At 52.1% G+C, this 21,334-nt stretch overlaps 2 protein-coding genes across 3 annotated transcripts; both read left to right on the forward strand.

Annotated features, from left to right (window-relative positions):
• Positions 1–117: 117 nt before the first annotated feature.
• ccr12a (chemokine (C-C motif) receptor 12a) lies at positions 118–4,199 on the forward strand. 2 transcript variants are annotated; one of them, XM_086173241.1, is made up of 2 exons: positions 118–871; positions 2,197–4,199. In XM_086173241.1, the coding sequence occupies exon 2, from the start codon at positions 2,198–2,200 to the stop codon at positions 3,281–3,283; it is 1,086 nt and encodes a 361-aa protein (XP_086029367.1). In that variant the 5' UTR covers positions 118–871; position 2,197; the 3' UTR covers positions 3,284–4,199. The 2 variants fall into 2 exon arrangements, with proteins under 2 accessions (XP_086029367.1, XP_086029366.1); XM_086173240.1 differs by having other exon boundaries at positions 118–832.
• A 2,786-nt stretch (positions 4,200–6,985) lies between these two features.
• On the forward strand, positions 6,986–21,302 carry cntnap2b (contactin associated protein 2b). Its single transcript, XM_086173246.1, has 25 exons — positions 6,986–7,182; positions 10,816–10,926; positions 10,998–11,191; positions 11,270–11,417; positions 11,498–11,701; positions 13,837–14,021; positions 14,122–14,268; positions 14,370–14,628; positions 14,712–14,861; positions 14,942–15,104; positions 16,016–16,122; positions 16,290–16,409; positions 16,556–16,671; positions 16,756–16,840; positions 16,933–17,089; positions 17,175–17,302; positions 17,374–17,544; positions 17,636–17,854; positions 17,917–18,153; positions 18,222–18,446; positions 18,519–18,652; positions 19,027–19,120; positions 19,195–19,425; positions 19,519–19,593; positions 19,659–21,302. The coding sequence occupies exons 1-25, from the start codon at positions 7,128–7,130 to the stop codon at positions 19,856–19,858; spliced, it is 3,915 nt and encodes a 1,304-aa protein (XP_086029372.1). The 5' UTR covers positions 6,986–7,127; the 3' UTR covers positions 19,859–21,302.
• The last annotated feature ends 32 nt before the right edge of the window (positions 21,303–21,334 follow it).

Genomic DNA, 21,334 nt, shown 5'->3' on the forward strand with positions numbered 1-21,334 from the left:
TTGATTTCCAACCTCATCATCCCGCCACCCTGATCTTCGCCAGCTCAAACCATCTCCGTCCGACTCCAGAACACCTAACCTGAGGTTCTGTCCTTCCTGGCGCCCAAAGAAGAACCTCCAGGTCTTCACCTCCCGTCTTCTCCTGGATGCCCTTTCCTTTCATTGCAGCTGATTACCTTTCCCACCCTCGACCCTTGTCTCCACCCATGCATGTAGCACCGTGCACAGCAAGGAGAAACACCGCCGTCACTTCCTGCTGACATTTGAAAAAAATCTCTCCAGTTCCGATCCGCCGTTGTTTTTTTTTTTCTTTTTCCTCTTCTTTTAAAACCTCGGCGGACGTGTGGAGGATGTTCAGGGCCGCCTTCTGAGAAGACCGCTTGAAACTGAGAGAGATTGACGACAGAATTTATTTAAAATAAAATTCCAGGACACTCCTGCACCACATGCACAAACTCATCCCCGCTATTAGTTCCACGTTTTCAGATTTAATTTCTCGCCCGGTCGTTCTTAGCGGATGAATCGCTTGCTATTTGTTTGCTGTCTTATCTTTCATCAGACGAAAATAACTCCGTTTTCACACCTCCTCTGCGGAGAGGGAAGTGTTACTGAGAAAAAGGGAAAAAAAAAAAAAAAGGTGTCATAAGTTGAAAACACACAGATTAGACTTTGCACAAAGTGTGAAAAAGAAGCCACGGCGTCGTATCGTTTTCTCTCTCGGCCTAAGAAAGCGTCCAAACACTCCGCCCTTCCAGGCCGGAGGGAGGTTTTAAAACCCGTCCAGAGATGCTGCGACTCGCAGATCGGACTTCCTGCCTAGAGAGCAGCTCCGGTGAGTCCAGACGAGCTTTTTCGCAGCTTCTCCTGCAAGGTTTGATAACAAACTGATTCGTGATTTTCGGGCAACTTTTTTTTATCACAATTTCTTCTCGATGTTTAAAATTCTACTCATTCCAAACCTTTTCCTCAGAACTCAAGCACAATTCTAGAAGACTCATTTTCTCCAGATCATTTAATGTTCATGAACCTCTAGCTGACATTTTTCAGAATCTTTTAGAAATAAATAGAGGCTGGAAGAGTCTAGAACCTTGCAGATCCTGCACTTTTTTGCAGATGAAGGAGATGAACTCAAACTCGGGCGTAGAAAACGAAGAGCAGCCGCTTCCTCTTTTGTTTTGACGGGTTTCGAGGCGACTCGCAAGCGGGGTTTAAATGGCAAAGTGAAAACAAACAGGGTTTAAATGGCAAAAGAGGGAGTTTCCTTCAGGTGGTCAAATATGATAGGATATCGGCGATAAAATTGATAATAAATGGAAATGACTTTTTGGACTCGCCCTTTATACCTCATAGTTTAATGTTACTGTACTTTTGGGATAATTTTCACTTTATTATTACACTGCTCAAAAAAATAGAGGGAACACTTAAAAAACACATCCTAGATCTAAATGAATGAAATATTCTTATGAAATACTTTGCTCTTTACACAGTTGAATGTGCTGACAACAAAATCACACCAAAATGATCCATGGAAATCAATTGTATCAACCCATGGAGGTCTGGATTAGGAATCACACTCCAACTTAAAGTGTAAAAACAAACTCCAGGCTGATCCAACTTTGATGTAATGTCCTTAAAACAAGTCCAAATGAATGTGTGTTGCTTCCTGAGTGGACACTATGATTTCACACAAGTGGGATTGACTTGGAGTTACATTGTGTTGTTCAAGTGTTCCCTTTATTTTTTTGAGCAGTATATTTTGTTAATTTCATGTCACCGTGCGACTGAGAAACGTCTTCTCCGTTCCTCTGGGCTTTGAGGATCTGCAGGAGATTAAAATCGACAGCGACGCAGAGCCGCTGCGCTCATTTAAAAGGAAGAAGTTTGATTTTCCAATATTTGCAGATCCGGAAGAAATGAACGGGTGACGGTTGAACGCCGGCTCTCCTCCGGTGGAATTCAGCAGTTTCTCTTCTGCATATACAAAAAGTGGGTTTCACAAGCAGACCCACAGCTGCTGGCTTTTACTCTGATATCCAGGTGCCCGAGAAGAACCATGAGGACGACTGAGATGTTTAGCGAGATACCTAAGGGTTGGTTTTAACCCCAGGGGTTGTTATTAAGGATGAAACCGCGACCCGTCGATAAGAAGCTACGAAAAGCTTCTCCTCGTAATGTCCGTCTTTGTGGTTTCTTCAGGATGACTCCAGTCATGGACGACATGTACGCTGACTTCCTGGAGATGTTCGCGTGGTTGGATAACACGACGGACAACATCGCCGTGGTCAACCACACGGTGGAGTTCTGCTCCAAGCAGGACGTCAACCAGTTCGGCGCCACGTTCATCCCCGTCTTCTACTATGTGATATTCCTCTTGAGTTTCTTCGGCAACGGGCTGGTCATCTTCATCATCTTCAAGTACGAGAAGCTCACCACGGTGACCAACATCTTCCTCCTGAATCTGGTGTTCTCCAACGTCCTCTTCGCCAGCAGCCTCCCGTTCTGGGCCACGTACTACAAGTCCGAGTGGATCTTCGGGGTCCCGCTGTGCAAGATGGTGAGCAGCGCCTACTTCATCGGCTTCTACAGCTCCATCCTCTTCCTCACGCTCATGACCTTCGACCGGTACCTGGCGGTGGTGCACGCGGTGACCACGGGCAAGTGGCGGACGAGGGCGTACGCCGCGGCCAGCTCGGTGGCGGTGTGGTGCGTCAGCATCCTGGCCAGCACCAAGGAGCTGGTCCTGAAGACGGTGTGGGAGCACATGGAGAACGGGCTGATGTGCGACGAACACGTGAACACCAAGGAGAAGATGCTGACCTGGCATCTCCTCACCTACTACCAACAGTTCGTGGTCTTCTTCCTCATCCCGCTGGTTATGGTCATGTACTGCTACATCAGCATCACCCTCCGCATCCTGTCCACCCGCCTCCAGGGGAAGTGTCGCACCATCAAGCTCATATTCCTCATCATCGCCACCTTCTTCTTCTGCTGGACGCCGTACAACGTGGTCATCCTGCTGCGGGCCATTCAGCTCGGCAGCGGCGATGGCGACTGCGACACGATCCGCAGCCTGGACTACGCCCAGTACGTCACGCGCAACATCGCCTACATGTACAGCTGCATCAGCCCCATCTTCTACACCTTCGTGGGCAAGAAGTTCCAGAGTCACTTCAGGAGGCTACTGGGGAAGAGGATCCCTTGCATGAAGAGACACATGAGCTTCAGCAGCCAGAGCACCAGGTCCACGTCGCAGAAGACGCCGCACTCCTACTACGACTACTGAGACCTCGATGATCGCTTCGGTTTTTCTTTTTCTAAGGCTTTTTTGATGCAACCGAATCTTCTTCTTCTTCCTCTTCTTCATCTTCTTCTTCTTCTTCTTCCTCTTCTTCGTGTCCCAACCGTCTCAGTCATCGCTTTTTCTCAGTCATACGTGTCCTGCACCCCTGTGCCAAAGATCCTCCATATCCTCTCTTACAACACCCATAAATCCTCGAGACGTCCAATTCCAGCATCAGTCAACCAATATATTGACTCTCCCTCCTTTGTCCATGACCCAACCATCTCTGACCTTCTCTCCAAAACATCGACCATGTGGTCGCTCCCAAAGAGAACCTCAGTATCTTCATCTCTGCGACCTCCAGCTCCGCCTGCTGTCTTTTGGTCATTGTCACTGTTGGTGGACCATCTCACCACAGTCTCCTCCACCTTTCCTTTCCTTCTGGCTGATGTTCTTCTATCCCTTTGTACCCCTGACACTTTTCTCCCCCCAATCGCAACCTTCTTGAACCCGTCTCTTTCCATGTAACCGAATAACCAACAGAAAAATCTCGGACAGATCCGACATCGGCGCACAAATGGTCACCTCCTTTTTTTACATTTACTGGGCATTCATCGCAATTTTTTTTTTTTTTGGTGCTATATTTTGCTCTTAATTTGTAAGTTTCTGTTGATTTGTCACGTATTCATTCATTGTCTGTGGCGGAGCCTATCCCAGCTGTGATTGGCCGAGAGGCGTTTCACGTTGGACCAGCATACAACCGTTCATCCTCTCATGTTTGGACTGTGGGAGGAATCTGGAGAACCCTGAGGAACCCCACGGGGAGAACATGGAGACTCCAACCAGGGACCTTCTCACTGTGAGGCGGTAGTGCTAGCCGCTGCGCCGTTGTGTCGCATGTTGAAAAATTCAAGCTAATTTTTTGGTGTTTTTGTAATACAGAAAATAAAAAATTTTAAAAGTTGAAGCCTCCTCCTCGTAAAATGACCGGGAAAAAAAGCGGAGAAAGGAACTACAATCGTTTCCGCCGAAACTGCAGAGTTGAGTTTTCGCTATCAAGTCGTGACGGCTGCTTCTTTAGATAAAGCAGGTCGCCATTGGTTGATACAGATCCTCCGTTGTTTTTAGCAAACCGCATACGCGTGGTGACGCGGTTTGCTAAAAACGATACTAATAAGAATTGAAAAAAAAATGTGTGAATGTTTTAGCACCGCGTGGGTGGAAAATAAAAAGACACCTCTCGTCTTTGGAAGGTGATGTTTTCGTCTCGAGGCTAACCGACATACGACTACTTGAAAATCCCAATTAGGGAGTCGCTAACCGGCTAAATCGTGAACATTCGTTGTACCGGAGGTGAGCGCTCACCAGCAGGGGCGACACAGAGATAAATAGATTTTAAAAGTTTAGCTTTAATAAACGTCGCTGCTTCCCGCAAGCGTGGCAAGCGGGTGTTTCCCATCACGACAGGCGGAAAGGATGTCTCAACAACAAGAAAACAACCTCGACAGTTTTTATCACTATGACTTTTTAGAAAACGTTTCCCTTTTTTGTCTGGTAGAACATCTGGAGCCACTTCCTGTTCGGTAACTGCGTCCCACGGGTGAATCAGTGCCCGCGGCGGGAAATCAGCGTCAGGGATAAGGGTCAGAGGCGACCGGTATCGCAGTCCTTTGCGGCGAAAGATTGAGAAACGCTCAATCATGACGAACGAAACGGTGGTTTGAACCGGTCCGTCTGCAGGGATACGTGCGGAAAACAGCGTCTCGCTAAGGGTCAACTGTGGACGACGGGACGAGGCGTCAGAAGAAGCGTTGGAATGCATAAAGTTGCATTTAGCTTAGCATTGTAGCATGAAGGGTGGAGCCAGTGAGTGATGCAATAGAGCACAATGCCAACTGCAGCTTTAACCGGTCCTCAAGGTAAATACACTTAATATAGCCGGTTCAATTGTCTGGATTCTCTTGTTTTATTATCATACACACAAAATTTGTTGGTAATAACCCAACTCCTCAATGCCCGGCGACCCTGCAATGTCGCTCATGATATATTCATTAGATAAATGCAGAGTGCAGCTTACTTCAGTCTCTTACCAATGGTATAATGTGCACAAATCTCTGCAGCACGTGTTAAACTCAAGGCCCGCGGGCCAAATGTGGCCCGCCACGTCGTTTTCTGCGGCCCGTGAGAACATCTTAAAAGGTCTGAAAACAAAAAAAATAAAATAAATAAGCCGTAACCAGAAACTACATTTCCCACCCTTCATGCTGATCATGTTACCCGGAAAGTGACGCCATTGGATCACAGTGTATCCACATCAATGTGAAATTGAGAAAAACGAATCATCCCTGAATCTTTAAGACCTTAAAACACTTTATAGCCTTGACTTTTACACTTTATGGTTTTATTTGTATTTCTTATTCTCCCTCCTTCATACTATCATTTATTATTGTTGTATTACTTGGGACTCTGGCACAACAATTTCCTTCGGGATAAATAAAGTTGTTCTTACTCTTATTCTTATCTGGGAAGAGAGAAGTTGCTGCAGACGGAAGGCTGTTTCAAGAAGGTCGATACATGTTTGAGCTCCAAGGAGAAAAAGCGATATGTCTTTTGAGTTATCAAGCAGCGTCGGTTGTCAAAGAGTACAATCTACAGAGCTAAGTATCCTACAGTCAGCCTTCATGAAAAACAAATCGTCCAAGAATGAAAGTCAAACGACGATGGCGGCAGAACGTGTTCACGAAAGCACTGCAGCGTTGAAAGCTAACTTTGGAAACGAGCAAACTAGTAAACATCATTTTTTTTACATCTATGACTCATTCAGATGTATCATTTTGGATTTGAATGAGTCATAAATTCAGAGTTTTTTTTAACATTAAGGAGTAGTTACATTTATTTTACATTACATTTAGTGCCATTTATACTGTTACCGTTACATGCGGCCCTTCGAGGGCAACCCTTATGCTGACGTGGCCCTGCTCTACAGTATTTATTATACTTGCATTAAAAACATATTCACCCCTTTATTTATTGACGTTCATAATTTGATGCTGCTACCGCATGTGCCCCCCAATTGCCCCTCGGGGACAAATAAAAGTATTTTCTGATTCTGATTGCAAAATGTAATTGGCTGCATGAGCAAAACAGAATCACAAGACCAACTCAACAAAGTGGACTTTCAAATCCCTCTCACACCGAGGCCTTTTCGAGTATCGTTCGGGCTGCGAGAGGTCAACGACCCCGGTCACCCCAGGCCGGTAGGCCTTCCATCCTTCCACCTTTGTTCTATCGCTTAAAGGAAATGTTATTTCACTCCCTCCAGCATCTTCATCAGTCGTGGTTCTCTCTGGGGAGATGCTCCCCCTTCCTCGTCTGCGCCCCCTCTGTACCCGCTCCCCCCTCGGCCTCCTATTTAAGCACTTCGCGGGTCGGACCGTACCAAATGCATTGGGGGGAGGGGGGTGTCGGGTACCATTAGCCCCGCGGTCGGCGTTGCGCACTGAGCGCCGGGGAGCCCTTGTCTCTCCATCCGAATATGCACCTGGAGCCCGCGGCCCGACCCTCCCCCGACGCCGAGCCGCAGCGATCTTTCTCCGGGTTCATCCTCGCCGAACCCCCCGGCGGATCATTCGCGGAGGAGAGAGAGACAGAGAGAAAGAGAGAAAGGGGTGGTGGATGAGAGAGGGAAAACAATAAGCGCGCCGGCAGCCATTGCTCTGATAAAGGAATAGCAGCGTCTGAATCAACGGAACCGAAGGGAGGAGGGGGTGGAGGACAAGAACCAGGACCGAGAACCGGTCCGGAACCGCTCTGCTAACCGTCTGCCGTCGCGGAAACCCGGTGGAAGATGACCTGCGCGGCCGTGATGCTGTGGAGCATCGTCGCCGCAGCCTCCGCATCCCGTGAGTAAGCTAGCGGCGGCGGCTAGCATAGCGCGGCTAGCCCGGCGGTTCCGTCCCGAAGCGTTAGCTTCTCTCTCTGTTTGATTTTAACTTGATTTAAATGGTTTTTTTTTGGACTTCTAATCGTCATATTTTATTTATTTTAAATTGACCGTATTGCAGCATCCGGTGGTAAACTGAACGGGAGCATCACGGACAGGTGTAAACACGGACAAATTTAATGTGAAATACAGCGATCCTGGCCGCTGTCGCCATGGCAACCACTTATTATGATTTTGAAATATCATTTTAGGATATTTTTTTTTGTTGCAATTGTGATATGATCTCATAGAATTGTATTCGATTTAATTGAATTTAACTTTAATATATTTATTTATTTTAATCATCTATTATTTGGAATTCATAGCTGATTGTTGTATCCCATTTATTTTTCATTTATCAATTTTTATTTTTATTCAAAGTTAACCGTGTTGGTAAACACAGCAGGTAAAAACATCATTAAATATAAGAAAAAGCGTTCCCAGCCGCCAACGTCATGGCAACCACTTATTATGATTAAGTTAAAATGTAATTTTCTGAGATTTTTAATTTTTTTTTTGCACATTTGATATGATCTCATTAAATTGTATTCGATTTATTTTAATAAACGCCATAGTTTTAATTGTATAACAATAACAATCGACATTTAATTGTTTTATCGCATTGTTTATTTGTTATTTGATTGTTTATTTTTCATGTATCTATTTTTATTTTTATAAATATAAGATAAAGCGAGTCCCAACTGCCAACCTCATGGAAACCACTTATTAATCTTTTCAAATCTGAGTGGAATTTTATTTTATTTTATTTTATTAAATATATTTGTAATTTCCTTGCTCAATTTGAGAAGGGACTAGCTGTGTGTGAATTTTTTTTTGCTATTATATTTAAAATATCCTTGATTTTTCACTTATTTTATGGACTTCCTCTCAGATTTTAGGGGGTTCATTCTCTGTTTTTTTATTATTTAAATTTTATTTTCCCCGCATGCTTTTCCTTGATGCATAGCAGCTTTCGGGTGCTAGCTCCTGCAGACTGTAGCTCCAAGCATTTCTCAGCACTCTCCTCCTCACCAGACAGGACGACGGTCCAAGTATGTGCATAGTTTCCATACAAATGAATTATTAAATAGAAAATGAAACTGCCGGTCATCACTTATAGCAGCAGCTTTAGCATTATTTAATTCGCCCGCTACCATTTTCTTGTGGATGTGGAGTGAATGTCATGATTCTGCAGGTTTTTGGAGGCGACGTCCACGCTATGAATGAAAACGACCCACCTGAGGTGTGTTGAAGTTCACGCGCTAGACGTCAGCAGAAGCAGGGCGGAGTGTGTGTGGATGAGCGGGAGGCGGGCGGAGCGGTGAACCTCCAGGGGATGGAGATGGAGAAGGTGGAGGAGAGGAACGGAGGGTCTGGGTGATGAAAGAGTCTGAGCTGGAGGCAGCAGAGGTGAAGATGTGGAGGTTCATATTCTGGAGATAAAGTCACGCTGAGATGGTTTGGACACGGATGGAGATCTCGGTAGAAGGACGTGGAGGTCTAAGGAGGATCGGAGAGGACAGGAGGTCGGCCGGTGTGAGAGGAGAGGGTTAGATAGAGGGAGATGATGAAGGTCCACGCAGAAGGTCGCAGTTCCTCAAGGCTGCAACCACAAAAAACATGAATCAGCTATTTTCCATTAAGAAATATCACAAGACGATCTGGACGGGAGTGTGTGTTTGAGGGATTTAAAGCCTCTTCCTCAGATTATTATTCCAGATTATAATCTCTGATGAACACACAGCGTCTGCTGAGGCAGCAGAGGAGCCACGGAAACCCTCAGTCAGCGTTCAGCACCAGGAAGCAAAGCTCACAGGCTGAAACTACCGTTCTGTGTGTGTGTGTGTGTGTGTGTGTGTGTGTGTGCGAACTCCTGGCACCAAACACACTTGGGTGTTCAGTATGTTTGCTTGAAAGCGGATCTACGTTCTGGCTATTTGACAGGTCCTCTCTCTCTCTCACACACACACACACACACACACACACACACACACACACAATAATACTACTATTCTGTGTGTGTGAGGAAACATGAAACAGTCTGAGAAACAGTCTGACACAATTTTTTTGCTGTGTGTGTGTGTGTGTGTGTGTGTGTGTGGACACGTCAAATAGCCAGAATGTAGATTCTCTTTCAAGCAAACACACACAAAAACACACACACACACACACAGAAACTACTATTCTGTGTGTGTGAGGAAACATGAAACAGTCTGACACTATTTTTTTGCTGTGTGTGCGTGTGTGTGTGTGGACACGTCAAATAGCCAGAATGTAGATCCTCTTTCAAGCAAACACGCACACACACACACACACACACACACGCGCGCGCGCGCGCACACACACACACACAGCTCAATGACAGGTTCCCTCTCTGCTGGTGTTTCACACTCTGTGTCAAATATGAACACGCATCATTTAAAAGCTGACTTTTTTTGGAAACATTTAAAATAATCTTATTCTGGAGGAAAGGATTTTCTTTCTATTTTTATGAACTGAACTTTATAAACAGTTAATTGTAAAAGTGTCTCCGCTCGTCCGGCACGTCACGTTGGGTCTATTTCTGCTTCCCGAGTCTTTCAGTTTCGACTTTTAAAGCCCTTTTTATATTTTTTTCAATTTATTTCATTTGTGGATTTTTTTTGTTTTCTGCAATTTTTTTTCTGCAAGTTTTTTTAGCTTCTTTTTTGCAATTTTCACGCAAAACCCCACAGATTTGTTTGTTCGGACTTGTAGATTCAGAAGATCTTGGTCACTTTTGTTGAAAATAATCTTCTTCATCACGCAACCTCAGGAGACCATCTGATGGTCCTGGAGCTTCTCGCTGACGTCAAGCAAAATAAAAGAAGAAACAAAGACTGACTGAGTGTCAGACCTTCAGCTCGGCCCTTTGTTATGGAAATGAGGGAGCTCATTACAAAGGCCTGCACCTGTCACACACACACACACACACACACACACACACACACACACACACACACACACAGCTGAGACCCGTCTACCCCCCGGCGGGACACCATCCATCTCAGGAGTGACAAATGTTGCAGACAGATGAGCACGGACTCTCTCTCTGACACACACACACACACACACACACACACACACTTAATGGGTGGGAATTATATTTTATCTAATTCACTGATTTAATTGGAAATCAAGGTCCCGCGTTTGATTCCAGCATGTCAATGCGAGTGAGCGGGTGTGGTTTTCTATATGAGGCTCTGTGATTGGTCGAGGCTGAACCCCGCCGTCTCGACCAATCACAGCCCTGGTTGGCTGAACGACCCTGTCCGCAGGATAAAACCTAATTATTTCTTCATTCATGACACAGTCACCTGTGTGGTCACCGCATGGACATCAGCAGGTCCGGAGGCTAACACTTACCATACAGCGCCATTCACTATGCTAAGCTAATTAGCATGCGAGTGTCTCTAGCACCTCCTGCATTATGGAGACGCAAACCCACGCGCTTCTTGATGTGGTGGTTGTTGTGTTCACACTGACCTCTCTCTGTGTGTGTGTGTGTGTGTGTGTGTGTGTGTGTGTGTGCCAGGGCGGTGCGAGGACAGCCTGGCCACCCCCCTCCCCTACAGCTCCTTCAGCAGCTCCTCGGTCTTCGGCCGCGGATTCGGAGCCGGTTACGCCAAACTCAACCGCAAACAAGGTGCCGCCCCTGACCTCCTGCAGACCAACGTCACCTTCAGATCTTCTCAACCTTCTGATGTCTCTGACCAGGTTCCGGAGGCTGGTCGCCCCTGGATACGGACCCGTACCGGTGGTTGCAGGTGGACCTGGGCTCCAGGAGGCAGGTGGTCGCCATCGCCACGCAGGGTCGCTACGGCAGCGCGGACTGGACCGCCAGATACCGGCTGCTGTACAGCGACACGCAGCAGAACTGGAGGCCGTACCTCCAGGACGGGAACATCTGGGTAACCCGCGCCGACCGGCGTTTCCGTGGCGACGCGGCCCCCGGGTTTCTAACCGACTTCCTGTCCCGCCGCGCGCAGACGTTCGAGGGGAACGTGAACAGCGAGGGCGTGGTCCGCTACGAGCTGCAGCACGCCGTCCTGGCCCGCTACGTCCGCATCGTCCCGCTGGAGAAGAGCGGCGAGGGCCGGGTGGGCCTGAGGCTGGAGCTCTACGGCTGCTCCTACTGTGAGCGTCCCGCTCGCCGCCGTCGCCACGGTAACCCCCGCGGTCCCGCGACGCTCACCTTTTCTCCTCGCCACCTCCAGGGGCGGACGTGATCAATTTCGACGGCCAGGGCGTCATCTCCTACCGCTTCCGCAGCAAGAAGATCAAGATCGTGAAGGACGTGATCTCGCTGAAGTTCAGGACCACGGCCCGGGACGGCGTCCTGCTGCACGGCGAGGGCCAGCAGGGCGACTACATCTCGCTGGAGCTGCGCCGGGCCAGCCTGCAGCTCCGCTACAACCTGGGTGAGCCGCCGCCCGATTGGCCGCCGCTGTGACGGGGCGCCATGTTGGGGGAGCCGTGATGGGACTCCATGATGGGGCGCCATTTTAAGCTGCTGTGACGGGGCGCCGAGATGGGGTGCCCTGACGGGGCGACATGATAGGGCGCCATGTTGGGCCGCTATGACGGGGTGCCATGACGGGGCGCCATGACAGGACGCCATATTGGGGTGCCATGACGGGGCGACATGTTGGGCCGCCATATTGGGGCGCCGTGTTGGGCCGCTATGACGGGCTGCCAGTCCGGACGCCATGATGGGGTGCAATGACAGGGCGGCATGTTCGGGTGCCATGACTGACACCATGTCGGGACGCCATATTGGGGCGCCAAGTTGGGGTGCCATGATGGAGCGCCATTTTAAGCTGCTATGACGGGGTGCCATGTTGGGACGCCATAATGGGGCGCCATGACGAGGCGACATGATGGGGTCCCATAACTGGACACCATGTCGGGATGCCATATTGGGGTGCCAAGTTGGGGTGGCATGATGGGATGCCATGACTTGGTGCCATGTTTGGCCACCGTGATGGGGCGCCACGTTGGAACGCAATATTGGGGTGTCAAGTTGGGGTGCCATGTCGGAACGCCATGATGGGGCGAGGCAGCATGTTTGGGTGACATGACGGGGTGCCATGTCAGGACGCCATATTGGGGTGCCAAGTTGGGGTGCCATGTCAGGACGCCATATTGGGGTGCCAAGTTGGGGTGCTATGACAGCGCGACATGTTAGGCTGCTATGACGGGGCGTCATTTTTGGGGGAGCCATGATAGGTCGCCGTGATCGAGCTTCTTGATTGGACTCCGCGATGGGGCACCCCATTGGGGTGCCGTGATGGGGCTCCATGACAGGGTGCAATGACGGGGCGCCGAGACGGGGCAACATGATGGGGCGCCATGTTGGCGCGAGGCAGCATGTCTGGGTGCCATGATGGGGTTCCATGACTGACACCATGTCGGGACGCCATATTGGGGCGCCAAGTTGAGAAGGCACGATGGGGCGACATGTTGGGCCACTATGACGGGCTGCCAGTCATGTCGTGACACCATGATGGGGCGCCATGATTGGGCACCATGTTGGGACGCCATATTGGGGTGCTAAGTTGGGGTATCATGACGGGGCGACATGACAGGGTGCCATGATGGGGCGCCATGACGGGGTGGCATGATGGGACGCCCTGTAAGCTGCTATGACGGGGTGCCATGTTGGAACGCCATGATGGTGCGACATGATGGGGTGCCATGACTGGACACCATGTTGGGACGCCATATTGGGGTGGAATGATGGGATGCCATGTTGGGCCACTATGATGGGGCGCCATGTTGGAACGCCATAATGGGGTGCCAAGTTGGGGTGCCATGACAGGGCAACATAACAGGGTTCCATGATGGGGCGCCGTTTTAAGCTGCTATGACGGGGTGTCATGTGGGGACGCCATTATGGGGCGCCATGATGGGGTGCCATAACTGGACACCATGTCGGGATGCCATATTGGGGCGCCAAGTTGAGGTGGCATGATGGGATGCCATGACGGGGCGACATGATGGGGCGTCATATTGGGGTGCCAAGTTGGGGAGCCATGACGGGGTGCCATGACGGGGGGGCCATGTTGGGCCACTATGATGGGGCGCCATGTTGGAACGCCATATTGGGGTGCCATGACAGGGCAACATAGCAGGGTGCCATGTTGGGACGCCATTATGGAGCACCATGATGGGGTGCCATGACTGACACCATGTCGGGACGCCATATTGGGGCGCCAAGTTGAGGTGGCGTGATGGGATGCCATGACGGGGCGACATGATGGGGCGTCATATTGGGGTGCCAAGTTGGGGTGCCATGACGGGGTGCCATGTTGGGGCACGAGGATGGGGCGCCATGTTGGGCCGCTATGACGGGCTGCCATGTCCAGACGCCATGATGGGGTGCCATGATGGGGTGCCATGACTGACACCGTGTCGGGACGCCATATTGGGGCGCCAAGTTGAGGTGTCATGTTGGGCCGCTATGTTGGAGCGCCATGTTTGAGTGCCATGACGGGGCTCCACGATTGGCTACCATGTTGGGGCGCTGTGGCGTGACGGGCGTCTCCCCCCGCAGGCAGCAACCAGTACAGCTCCATCCAGGGTCACACCTCCGTGAGCGGCGGCAGCCTTCTGGACGACGACCACTGGCACGCCGTCGTCATCGAACGCTACCGCAGAAACGTCAACTTCACCCTGGACCACCACCTCCACCAGTTCAGGACCAACGGCGAGTTCGACCACCTGGACCTGGACTACGAGGTGAAGACGCCGCCGTCGGATTAGGACGGAGGAGCGAGGAGTCGCCGGTAGAAGTAGAAGCGGGTGAGATGTTCTCCTCCGTGGTCCTCGCTCTTTGCAGATCAGCTTCGGGGGTCTGCCGGCGTCGGCCAAGCCCGGTTCCGGAGGAGGAGGAGGGAACTTCGTGGGCTGCATGGAGGGGATCACCTACAACGGCGAGAACATCACCAACCTGGTCCGACGGAGGAAAGTGGACACGTCCAGCTTTGTAAGACAAGCGTGACCATGCGTGTGTGCGAGAACCTCCTCCGCCAGAAGGTCCGCCGTTGAAAGCGTTGACTCCGCCCCCTTTCCCCGCCCGCCCCGCAGCGCAACCTGACCTTCTCCTGCGGCGACTCCAACTCCTTCCCCGTCTTCTTCAACTCCACCTCCTTCCTGCGGCTGCCGGGCCAGAGCTTCAGCGACATGCTGTCCGTCAGCTTGTCCTTCAGGACGTGGAACCCCAACGGGCTGCTGATGTTCTCGCCGCTGAGCAGCGGCTGGGTGGAGCTGGCGCTGACGGACGGCAAGATCACCGTGCACATGAACTCCACCTTCCTGAAGAACGCGCGGCTGGAGATCTCCTCAGGTAAGCGCACCATCTCCATCTCCGGACAGAGGAACATCTTCATCGTCTCACCGTGCGCGTGCGTTTTTGGTTTTTCTCCTCAGGCTTGGGGTTGAACGACGGCCAGTGGCACGCCGTCCACCTCGCCGCCCTGGAGGGCTACATGATGCTGATGGTGGACGGAGACGAGGCGTCCACCGTCAGGTCGGTCGTCCCCGTGCCCATCCAGACCGGAGGGACCTACTACTTCGGAGGTGAAGCGTCCCGGAAGCGTCTTCTCACGCGCGGTCGTCAACAGGAAGTGACCTCATCACGGGGTTCCCGCTCTCCGCAGGCTACTTCCTGCAGGCGCAGTCGCAGACGCTGCAGCGCTCCTTCCAGGGCTGCATGCAGATGATCCACGTGGACGACCACCTGGCCGACCTGCGCGCCGTGGAGCAGGGCCTCATGGGAACCTTCCAGAACGTCAGCCTGGACATGTGCGCCATCGTCGACAGGTAGAGTGTGTGTGTGTGTGTGTGTGTGTGTGTGTGTGTGTCACGTGTGAAAAACTCTGCAGCCTGTTAGCTACTAGCTGCTAGCTCCAGTTGCTAGGTCATGATACGGTATTGAATTCTTTTATGGATATCTATGTGTGTGTGGGTGTGTGTATGTGTGTGTGTGTGTGTGTGTGTCATGTGTGAAAAACTCTGCAGCCTGTTAGCTACTAGCTGCTAGCTCCAGTTGCTAGGTCATGATACGGTATTGAATTCTTTTATGGATATCTATGTGTGTGTGGGTGTGTGTATGTGTGTGTGTGTGTGTGTGTGTCATGTGTGAAAAACTCTGCAGCCTGTTAGCTACTAGCTGCTAGCTCCAGTTGCTAGGTCATGATACGGTATTGAATTCTTTTATGGATATCTATGTGTGTGTGGGTGTGTGTATGTGTGTGTGTGTGTGTGTGTGTCATGTGTGAAAAACTCTGCAGCCTGTTAGCTACTAGCTGCTAGCTCCAGTTGCTAGGTCATGATACGGTATTGAATTCTTTTATGGATATCTATGTGTGTGTGGGTGTGTGTATGTGTGTGTGTGTGTGTGTGTGTGTGTGTGTGTGTGTGTGTGTGTCACATGTGTGAAAAACTCTGCAGCCTGTTAGCTACTAGCTGCTAGCTCCAGTTGCTAGGTCATGATACGGTATTGACTTCTTTTATGGATATCTATGTGTGTGTGTGTGTGTGTGTGTGTGTGTGTGTCACGTGTGAAAAACTCTGCAGCCTGTTAGCTACTAGCTGCTAGCTCCAGTTGCTAGGTCATGATACGGTATTGAATTCTTTTATGGATGTCTATGTGTGTGTGTGTGTGTGTGTGTGTGTGTGTGTGTGTGTGTGTTTTGTGCGTCATCTTCTCGTCCACCTGTGCTGGACCTCAGGTGTGTCCCCAACTACTGCGAACACGGCGCCCGCTGCGTCCAGACCTGGGACGCCTTTAGCTGCAACTGCAGCGGCACCGGATACACTGGAGCCACCTGCCACACACGTAAGCACACACACACACACACACACACACACACACACGAGAAACACAACCAAGAGGCTAAGTTTGGTTCCGTCTGATTCAGGAAACTTGAAGCCGTCGCTATGGAGAATGTTACTAACATGCTAGCATGTGTGTGTTTGTATGTGTGTGTGTGTGTGTGTGTGCAGCCGTGTTCCAGCAGTCCTGCGAGGACTACAAACACCAGGGTAAAAGTTCTGGAACCTACTGGATCGACCCGGACGGCAGCGGGCCCATCGAGCCCTTCAGGGTCAGCTGCGACATGACGGGTGAGGTCATTTGCCACGTTTGTAGTTTTTTGTAGTTTTTCCCCACTAACTTCCTGGTTTCTTTCCAACAAGAACACGTGCGTTTTGTTTATTTGGACCGTTTCGAAGCCGGTCCCCACTCACCGGGATCTTGGTTTCTCCTCCAGAGGGGAAGGTGTGGACCACGCTGAAGAACAACCTGTCTCCGCAGACGTCCGTCAGCAGCTCCGACCAGGAGGGGAAGGCGGTGCTGAAGATCACCTACAACGTCAGCGAGGAGCAGGTGGGGAGCAGCGGAGGAGGGTGAACGGTCCAATGAAGACGTTTTCCCATTCCTGCGTCCGCATGTGTGTGTGTGTGTGTCCAGGTGCTGTCGGTCACCAACAACGCCGAGAGGTGCGAGCAGCACCTGGCGTACGCCTGCAGGATGTCCCGCCTCCTCAATACGCCAGGTGACGCCGAGACGTGACACGAATGAGTCGATACTGGGGGGATTGTTTACGTGCGGAGGAGTGACGGCGGAAGTGTCGGGTTCGATTCCCAGACGGCGAGCCGTTCACCTGGTGGGTGGGACGAGCCAACGAGCGCCACTCCTACTGGGGCGGGTCGGGACCCGGGATCCAGAAGTGCTCCTGCGGCATCGAACGCAACTGTTCGGACAACAGACACTTCTGCAACTGCGACGCCGACCTGCGGTCCTGGTGAGCTTCTCTCCGTCTGCGGGAGAACATCTCGTTGCCACGGAGGTGCTCACACTCGTGTGTGTGTGTGTGTGTGTGTGTGAAGGAGGGAGGACGCGGGGTTGTTGGTCTACAAGGACCACCTCCCTGTCAGGCAGGTGGTCGTCGGTGACACAAGCAGGAGCGGATCTGAGGCCAAAGTGACCGTGGGACCTCTCCGTTGCCAAGGAGACCGTGAGTCAACACACACACACACACACACACATATCCAAGACGCTCGGTGACGTCGAGCCAACCCCACGCAGGAAACTACTGGAACGCGGCGTCCTTCTCCAGCCCCGCCACCTCCCTCCACTTCTCCTCCTTCCGCGGCGACACCAGCACCGACATCTCCTTCTACTTCAAGACCTCCTCCAGCCACGGCGTCTTCCTGGAGAACGCCGGCGCCGACGACTTCCTCCGCATCGAACTCAGAGGTGAGCGTTCGCTTCTGGCGCCCCCCGGTGGCCACGGCCGGAAGTGCAGCGGCGTAAATGAAACCGCGATTACGCCGCGTCCTCCTCGCAGGAGGCTCGCTGCTCGTCTTCTCCTTCGACGTGGGCGCCGAGCGCGCCGAGCTGAGCGTGCGTTCGCCGACGCCGCTGGACAACGACCGCTGGCACCGCGTGGAGGCGGAGAAGAACATCAAGGAGGCGGCGCTGCGGCTGAACGGGCAGCGGCGGGAGGTCCGGCCCACGCCGCCCCAGGGCCGCGCCAAGCTGGAGTTCTACAGCGACCTTCACATCGGTAAATCGCAAACGGCTTTATCTTCCCGCCGACGGACGCTTGGAAAGTTTCTCCTCCCGCAGGCGCGTCCGGCGGTCAGAGGGGCTTCCTGGGCTGCATGCGAGCGCTGAGGATCAACGGCGTGACCTTTGACCTGGAGGAGAAGGCCAAGGTGACCCCCGGGGTGAGCCCGGGCTGCCGGGGTCACTGCAGCAGCTACGGGATGCACTGCAGGAACGGCGGGCGCTGCGTGGAGCAGTACAACGGCTACGCCTGCGACTGCGCCCCGACGGCGTACGACGGGCCCTTCTGCACCGACGGTACGCCCGCACTTCCTCCTCGCCACTTCCCGTTCTCCGCAGTGACCCCGACCTTCTCCCGCCCCCAGATGTGGGCGGGTACTTCGAGACCGGGACCCTGGTGCGGTACGACTTCCAGCAGGAAGCGGCGGCGGCGGCGGCGAGCGGGTCCCAGGAGGCGGAGACGCTACCGGTCGCCAACCTGACTCAGGAGGAGCTGGTCTTCAGCTTCAGCACCTCCAGCGCCCCGAGCATCCTGGTCTACGTCAGCTCCAGGACGACCGACTACCTGGCCGTGGTGCTCAGACACAACGGTGCGTTGGCGGCGAAGGTCCCGCGCGAACCTGCGGCGCCACGCTGACCTCGCATCTCCACGCCTTTCGCAGGGACGCTCCAGGTCCGCTACAGACTGGGCGGGCTGACGGCGCCGTTCACCATCGACGTGGACCATCGCAACATGGCCAACGGACAGCCGCACTCCGTCAACCTCACCCGGACCTCCAGGGAGATCCGGCTGCAGGTGACGCCACTTCCGAGCTTCCACGGATCCGAGCCGTCGCTTTGGATATTTAGCTTAGATCTAAGATAGCGGCGAGGCGGACTCGCGCGTGAAGACACGGAGAAGCCGCGGTCGTTGAGCATCGTCTGTGAGAAGTTAGTAGACGTTTAGACGAGGCGTTCGAAGCCGGTCGGAGAGGAGCAACGCTACACTTAGCATAGCATTGTAGCATTAAGGGTGGAGCCAGGAAGTGAAGCGATGGAGCACGATGCTAACTGTAAACACACTTCATGAAACCGGCTTATTTGTCTGGATTCTCATGTATTAACCAATGAAAAACCTCCTCCACCATCTCCATGGTTACGTTTTGTTTCACGCCGCCAACTCGTCCCCAGCTGGATCACTACCCGGCGTCCGCGCACCTGCTGCCGCCGTCCTCCGACACCAGCTTCACCCTGGTGAAGAGCCTCTTCCTCGGGAAGGTGTTCGGTGAGTCGCCGCCCGCCGTTTCCGTCGTGGCGAGGAGGAGCCGCCGGGTTCCTCACGCTTTGGTTGTATCGCAGAAACGGGGCAGATCGACCCCGTCCTGATCGAGCGCTACAACACCCCGGGCTTCGTGGGCTGCCTGTCGCGGGTCCAGTTCAACAGGGTGGCGCCGCTCAAGGCGGCGCTGCGCTCGGGTACGGCGGCGCCCGTTAGCACACACGGCATCCTGGTCCCGTCCAACTGCGGCGCCTCGCCGCTCACTATCTCTCCCATGGCGGCGGCCAGCGACCCCTGGCACATGGAGGCCGGTAGGGAACCAACACACACACACACACACACACACACACACACCGAAGTGTGTGTCAGTGTGACGCGGTAAAAAATGTTGGCTCCGCCCACAGCAGGAGCTGTTTTCCCATTCGACGAAGACAAGGTGGACGGGGACGGGGTGGACCGCAACTCCGCCATCGTCGGAGGTAACACACACACACACACACACACACACACAAAGTCAAGATGTTTACAAGTGCGTCCCCTCCAGGCATCATCGCCATGGTGATCTTCACCGTCCTCTGCGTCATGGCGGTCGTCATCCGCCACATGTTCCGCCACAAAGGCTCGTACCACACCAACGAGGCCAAAGGGGCGGAGTCGGCCGACTGCGCCGACGCCGCCATCATCGTCAACGACCCGGCGTTCACCGAGACCATCGACGAGAGCAAGAAGGAGTGGTTCATCTGACCCCGACCCCGACCCCGACCCTCGCCAACACGGACCCACGACTGTAGGATGGATGTAGTTTTTTAAGGTTAGGGATTAGTAAGGACGCCCCCCCCCCATCCCTTCCGCCCAATGGACCGTTCCGGCGCCGTGCCGCCGCCGCGCGGCGTGGCAAAGCCGATTATCCCAAACTTTATTTACGAGACTGTGACGGTGCCATGAAGTAACAGGCTTGGAGTGTGTGAGTGATGACAAAGTGCGCGCGTGTATGTATGTATGTATGTATGTGTGTGTGTGTGTAAACTATTTATTTTTTAAATATCATTTGACATTTTTTTTCGCCGAGTATCACGTTTGAGGACACGCCGCCGTAGCAAAGCTCACCGTGTTTATTTTTATTACAAATTTTAATGATTTCTGCCTTATTTTTGTATTTTTAAATGGATTTTTAATGTGGTGTGTGAGGTGTGTGTGTGTCGGGTCCGGTTCCCCCCCCCCCCCCTGCAGGTGCGTCGTCACGTAGCGCGGCAGGTTTATCAAACGTAAGGTGGCGTCCACGTAGCAGGAAACGCTCCGCCCGCCCTCGGACTTCTTCACGTGCAAGAAGAAGCTGCCGGAACCCTTGAGGTTCCTCTGCAGGTTCCTCTGATTCCCCCACCGCTAAATACCAGCACGTTCCGTTAGCATGTTCCCGTCCAATCAGGAACCAGGACCCTCCCCCTTCCCCCCTGCACCCCCCTGACAAAGTGACTTCTCCCAGGCGTTTTAGCGGAGGGCTACGCCGCACCTGCCGTCCTCAAACATGGACTTCCTGCAAATGCTAACCCGCTAACCCGCTAACTAAACAATCATGGAAAAATTTCCCACAAATCACTTTTATCATGTTCACATTTTACGCTAACGTGTGTGGGGGGGGGAGAATTAGCCGCCGGGTCGCTACCACTGCGGAGAACCTGTCGGGAATGCTAGCACGGGAATGACGCTAAGCTAACAGAGATCAAAGAGGCGACGTAAAAACACAAACCGGGACTTTTCCTCCCAAAAGCATTACACTTGCTTCCAAATCAGGGGAAATTTACAAACGCACGTGAAACAAAAGGTAACTTCTCATGTTAGCGACGTTTAAAGCAACATGGGTCGATGCTGCTAATTTCAGGAGGTCCATATCCGAGGACGTCTGGGATGTTTAGCCGCTAATTCCGTCCAAATCCCAGGAGGAGCAACGCGGAACTCCGGCCGTCACGCCAACCGAAACCCCGACGTTCTGATTGTATTTGTTTTGCCGGTTCGGATCGGCTTCTCTTTACTCATTTATTTACCGGGATTGATTCAACGTTGCCTGTTGTTTATTTATTTTTTTTATATCTTGAGTTGCGTTCTTCCTGTCTCCTTAGTGCTTTTCTCATCGTCTTGGAAAACAAAACAAAATCAAAAAAAAAAAAAAAAAAAAAAAAAAAAAAAAACACAGTTGGAATCTTCTTCTCAGAAAGTCAATAA

The sequence above is a fragment of the Fistularia commersonii genome, chromosome 25, assembly GCF_037954325.1.
Source record: "Fistularia commersonii isolate RoL2024-O1a breed Wild chromosome 25, RoL_Fcom_v1.0, whole genome shotgun sequence".
NCBI classification, from domain to species: domain Eukaryota; kingdom Metazoa; phylum Chordata; class Actinopteri; order Syngnathiformes; family Fistulariidae; genus Fistularia; species Fistularia commersonii.

Bases quoted from the DNA above. Each gene is read 5' to 3' on its own strand.
- ccr12a (XM_086173241.1), top strand. From the start codon at position 2,198: ATGACTCCAGTCATGGACGACATGTACGCTGACTTCCTGGAGATGTTC.
- cntnap2b (XM_086173246.1), top strand. From the start codon at position 7,128: ATGACCTGCGCGGCCGTGATGCTGTGGAGCATCGTCGCCGCAGCCTCC. The intron at 10,927-10,997 runs GTGCCGCCCCTG...GTCTCTGACCAG, and splicing joins CAAACTCAACCGCAAACAAG to GTTCCGGAGGCTGGTCGCCC. The intron at 17,545-17,635 runs GTGAGCGTTCGC...TCCTCCTCGCAG, and splicing joins CCTCCGCATCGAACTCAGAG to GAGGCTCGCTGCTCGTCTTC.